General features: G+C 38.9%; 1 protein-coding gene across 1 annotated transcript in view; it reads right to left on the minus strand.

Moving 5' to 3' along the window:
- LIFR (leukemia inhibitory factor receptor alpha) overlaps positions 1–4,865 on the minus strand; it is a gene marked incomplete at its 5' end in the record, with an annotated part of 6,529 nt that extends 1,664 nt beyond the window's left edge. Inside the window, 5 exons of the mRNA XM_009702456.1 lie at positions 392–470; positions 1,015–1,108; positions 2,173–2,334; positions 2,963–3,130; positions 4,764–4,865. Coding sequence (XP_009700758.1) covers positions 392–470; positions 1,015–1,108; positions 2,173–2,334; positions 2,963–3,130; positions 4,764–4,865 — 605 coding nt within the window. The remainder of the gene's footprint in view (positions 1–391; positions 471–1,014; positions 1,109–2,172; positions 2,335–2,962; positions 3,131–4,763) is intronic.
- Positions 4,866–5,525: the final 660 nt, after the last annotated feature.

Below are 5,525 nucleotides of genomic sequence, written 5' to 3' on the forward strand. Positions count from 1 at the left end.
TCCATTCCAGAAGGTTGTTTAAATGTTATGCCCAGTTCCAGCTACTCTGCCTACCAGAAGGTTGGGGATATGGCATGTACACTTCTCCACACTTTCTACTTCTCCTAACACTATGACAAAGATGGGTACGTTACTCCCACATGGTTCTCATGTACTGACACTTCTCATTAGTGCAGGAGGGGAGAAATGCAGCAGTCCTTCCCTAGTTCAAGCATCGCAAGTAACTACATTAAGAAAGCTCTAGGTGGTACCTGACAAAAGTTACTCAGTAACTTGTCCTGTTTCCCCTGCCACAGAGTTTTTTTCTACAACTGGAGCAGAAGACTCAAAGTTTGCAAAAGAATTCTTTCCTTTCAGAAGTTTAAAATACTAGATTTAAAATAAGTGTTACCTCACAGATGTTCTTCTGAAACTGTAGTGCCTTACTGTTCTCAGGATTCGGGATGTCTGGATAAAATGTTTCTTTAATCCTTTAAAGAGGAAAGAAAAAACTTTTAAAGTTACAAAGCCCTGAAACAAATTGCAAAGACACAAAAGGAGTCAGGACATTTCCCTTTAATTCAGAATACTGCAGACATCTGGCACAAAGATTTAGTGTGTTACACTTTCACTGAGTATTTAATGGAAAAAACAGCAAATTTTTTTTTTTTCTTAAACTGGAGAACTTGATATGTGATGTTTACAAAAAGCTGAAGATGGGATGTCTACCTGAGTGTTTGTGGATGGCTCATAAATTATGGTATGTTGACAGCTTATTTCCATTGGGAACTATTTATAAACGGTGCTCACTGGGAGACAGGCTCCTGCAAAATCTTTTTGCATTCCTCACTCTGACCTCTTTCCAACTCAATTTCTCCCTCACCTTCTACGTGTTTTTGCCACCCACCTTTAAACAAAGCCCACTGACATCTTTGGGTACTTTGGAGTAAACAAACAGTAACAAAAATAATGGAAAACTTTAGCACTGAAGCAAACTCATCCAGGAGAAGACCAGAACTGAATGCAGGCATTTACCATTCCCTCTTTCGATAGCAGAAGATGCTGGCCACCACTCCAAGCAGCACAACCACTGCCACGGGGATGAGAATTGCAATGATTAATCCTACAGCTGGGGGACGAAAAAAGAAAAGACAGTAAATATATATGCAAAGTTACCAGCAAGTTTTATGCCTTTTTAACATTCCCACAGATTAGAGACCACTTCATTAAATTCATCTAACAGTGGTCTGCAAACAGTGACTTATACCATACACTTCTCCTTTGCTGGAAGGGCAAAAGTCCATCCATAAACAGAGCTGATTCAGTGATAACTACAGGAATCAGCAGATACTTCTGTCTGATTGCTTATTTGCAAAAGGCTTCATGTGCAACACAAGACTGATTGTCAATGTATTTCTGTTCTCAGTAAGCACTGGAATTGCACTTTGATATTACTTGAGCTGGCCAGATCTCTGGTAATGGCTCTTATAGGCCAACAACTCATTGCACAAACTGCATTGCCTTTTATATGGTTTACAGTGCTTCTAATCCCCAGGGTTTAGCTCCGATACATTCCAACTGCCTTCCATCATTGATCAGAAATGCCTCAAGTTTGATTTTTCATGTATTTTAGTTGCACCCCAGTGTTTAGTCTTTCATATGAAATACCACCTTCTTTTTTTTTCCCCCTCTCATTCCCCAAAGTCAATCTTTTTATTCCTAACCATCTTTCTGGCTTTGCTTCTGTCAGGGGATCAATAAAACTGAATTCAAAGCAGAGAGGCATCTGTTTATAATTCTGAATCTGGTAAATATTTCCGTGATGTCTTTCTTCCCCTCATGTATTAGCAGATATTCATCATGGGAAACCTGACAAAAACAACTAGCTGCTTGAGAAGACTAAGTTCAGACTCCACCATATTTAGTAGTAGTTTAGAAGTTATTTTTCTTGCACACATCGCCATTAACTGCAAGGTAGCTGTAAAAGGAAAGGATCTTTTCCTCACTCTGAACTGTACTGATTTTTGTATTTAAAAACTACGAAATAAACAAATTAAAAATTAGACTCTAGGCCCAAACTACATAAGGGGACCAGAAAAACAAACAAACAAACAAACAAAATAAGCTCAGCTTTATATACATTGTACAGCCCCTGTGCTGAAAACTATTGATGAACAGGGATATTCAACTTACAGTCCTCCTTTGTCACCACATAGAGGCTGTTTGGAGGGCTCAACCCACCAGCAGTGTAGGCTTGTAGGTCCAGTTGGTAACTTGTTTTCCCTTGAAGATCCAGTATTTTCAAAGACTTCTTTGTTAAGTCAGTGATATTCTTAACTTTAAGTTCTGGATTCCCTGTTTGTTTGGAAGCAGTAAAAAAAAGCATAACATAAAGACAGCCTCAGCTTTAGCAAGACTTCCTTGAAGTCAGCATATGAAACCTGAAGAACAGTCTGTGTAAAGGAAAACTGAAATAAAGAATCCTCACAAAGCTGCTTGCTTACACAGCACCAAACAGCACAGCAGCGTGTTGTAGCTGCAGACTGGCTTCAGTTTCTTACACTCCTGCTTGTCCTCATATGTTAATGAGTCAGGCTTCAGTTCCATACAGAGATGTCCTTAGAAGATGGGTACTGGAAGAATATACCCAATTAAATATAGCCATGTAACCTCCCATGTCTCTTCTACCCAGGGTATCTGCACACAGGGCAGTGTGTCACATTGCCTCTTAGTCACTGCACAGCTTTATGGTGTTAGTAAGCCAGGGTTTTCTCCGACTTTTGCCTTATATTAGAAAACAACTGTGCTAACCACACAAGGAGCTGATTATTTCAAATGCCTTTGTCACACATCAGGGGGGAATTATGCCAGTGAGTAATGAACTGAATTATGATTAAAGCATCTTTTTACAAGTGAAATCAAATTATTTAAAAAAAAAAAAAATGCTTGAGCAAGGAAGTTGCAATATATAGATTTTATTTACCTGATTCGGAAAGCCTAGGCTTTAAAGCATCTTTTTCACCTTTTGCAAAGGAAAGCCGATATCCCTCTAAAAACCCCTGACAATCTTCAATAGGAATGTCTTCCCATTTTACCAATATAGAATCTGAAGAAGTTTCTTCTACAGTAAAATTTGGCGCACGTTTTGGGGCTGCAGGGAGAATTATGAAGGAAAAAGCTAGTGAGAAACCACCTTATCATTAAAGGCTGAATCCGTGTAAGTTTTCCATCAGTTTTATTTCAGGACTAGCATTTTCAACTTTTTCTTGAATACTTCTCCCTCACTGTCAAGAACATGAGTCAAGACTTAGAAGGTGATACTACAAAAATACAAGTATGTCAGTCTCATTGTTATTAATTACTGCAGTATTATCTACTAACAGAAGCTGAAAGAAAAATTTCTCCTTGGGCAGCCTTCTTACAGACCCATACATGTAAACACCCTCCTTCCTGCAACAAACTCCAGAAGACTGCATAAACATTCAGAGCATACAAATTAGTCAGCTTTTAAAAGCTTTAATTCTGTGACTTCATAGCTTGTCTTCAAATTAAACAAACTCCACATTCCTATCATGGAAATCTATCTTAGCTTAGAATAACTACTCTTAGGAGGCATCACAAGTCCTTATTCCAGTATCTGTACCCCATTGAAAGTGTTACAGCAGGTATTGTGCAAGGTCATGTGCACTAGGACTTAGTCTGACATTTGGCATTGATCTACCAGTCCTGAACTCACGTTTGAGAATGCATGTATTTTTGTCTTGATGGTTGTCTGTCCAAAGGCAAAACTGAAGTTTTAGAATGAATCTAGGCTCTTGTGCAAAGTAAATAAATTTCTCAGTTCCTAATAAGTTTCCTCTGCATGTTTGATGCATTTTTAGTCCCCCAAAGACTTTATCCTTTTACCTTGAAAGCTTCCAATCTGTTGACAACAGCCAAAGAAAACCCTTCTGGGAAACTGTTCAGGATTTTTACAGACATACAAATGGCTGAAAGTCGAGTTTCTGGTAAAAAATTGCCTTAACCTCACCTTCAACCTTAGCAATGAAATAAACAACAGCATTTCCAAGGGCTGAGATTATGTCAGCAGCTCAGTTTTCCCAGCAAATTATTTTAGCAGAAAACACATTAAACTTCAAAGTGAAATGAGTGCTGTAGTTACAATACAATACAGTTGTGATGTTAAAGGGTAAAGCCATGTTCAGACACCTGGGAACAGAAAGCATTCAGACACTGATGCATCTCCAGGAAAGCAAAGCTCAGCCCTGGATCAAACCCCAGTTACCCAGACAAGGTTGGTACAGGAGGGAATACAAGTGCAGTTCTCAAAGTGGCTTGTACTCCAGGGTCTAGTTCTAGTCTAAGAAATGCTTTTAAACAGAAATGTTGTGGACACTTTTCATATTTGCTGAGTTGTACCAAATGCACTCAGAAGTTTACTTTGACTTGACAAATCAAAAAAAAATTGTCTCCTCTCCTGCAGAAGCGACTGCAGCCCTATGGTTCAAATTATGCCTGTGCCTTCAACTCTGAAGACCACTGTCTTCAGAGCAAACTTCTGTGACACCCTGTGCCACCACACAAGCTGGAGAACACAGGGTTATTGCATGCTGGGAACTGGAAATGGCTGGAGAAATGTATTACAACTATATACAAAGAACAAGCAGAAGTTGGTAGTACTGCCTGCAGATTCTGGTCTCAACCTTCTTCTGCCAACACTGAACTGAAAATAGCCATAGTCTAAATTCACTTTGTAAAGATCCTGAACAATAAAGTGCACTTACGCAGCTCTTTCATATACCCAGTTATGTTTTTCAGCAACTGATATCCACTGGATTTGCAGCCATATAGTGAAAAGTTGTATCTCACGCCAGGTCTAAACAAAGCTGCAAGAGAAAACTGCTGTAAGAATGTTTCACTTACGAAGAGTGATGCTTTTAGTTTTCACATGATGCAGACTTACATAAATACATATTAAAAAATTACAAAGTCTTAGACCACCGTGTTAGGTATAAATCCTATCCCTACTTTTAATTCTTATGAAAGCTATGCCATCAGATGCAGTTTAGAAGCAGTAAGCAAATCTAGCTCCCAGAGAAATTTTGGTTCTAAACAAACAGAATTCAAAACAAGTTACTCAAATTGCATAAATTGCTCTTTCCATGGGGAAACACAAACTGAAGTTACCAGAAACAATCCCCTTCCTTTCCTCCCATGGCAGCCATGTAGATCCTGCCTCCTCCTCAGAAATACAAATGCATTTTGAAATAATCAGGCTTATTACAGCAACAGTACAAAAGAAATTCAGAGAACTCTCAAAAGTGATAGTGAAGCACTTTAGCAATGAACTCCAGGCCTGAACTGACTCTACAAAACAGTCATCAAATTTCTACCTCACATGTCTTTGGTGGAGGTATAGCTGTTTGACACTACTACATGTAAATAATTTACCTCTTCCTGGAATTTTCTCAAGTCAGGGTTGCACACTACTTTCAAGATTTTTTCTAAACAAGATGCCACTGTGTCACCATTTAAGGCTGGGCCGG

Source organism: Cariama cristata, unplaced genomic scaffold (genome assembly GCF_000690535.1).
Source record: "Cariama cristata isolate BGI_N322 unplaced genomic scaffold, ASM69053v1 scaffold12216, whole genome shotgun sequence".
Classification (NCBI taxonomy): Eukaryota; Metazoa; Chordata; class Aves; order Cariamiformes; family Cariamidae; genus Cariama; species Cariama cristata.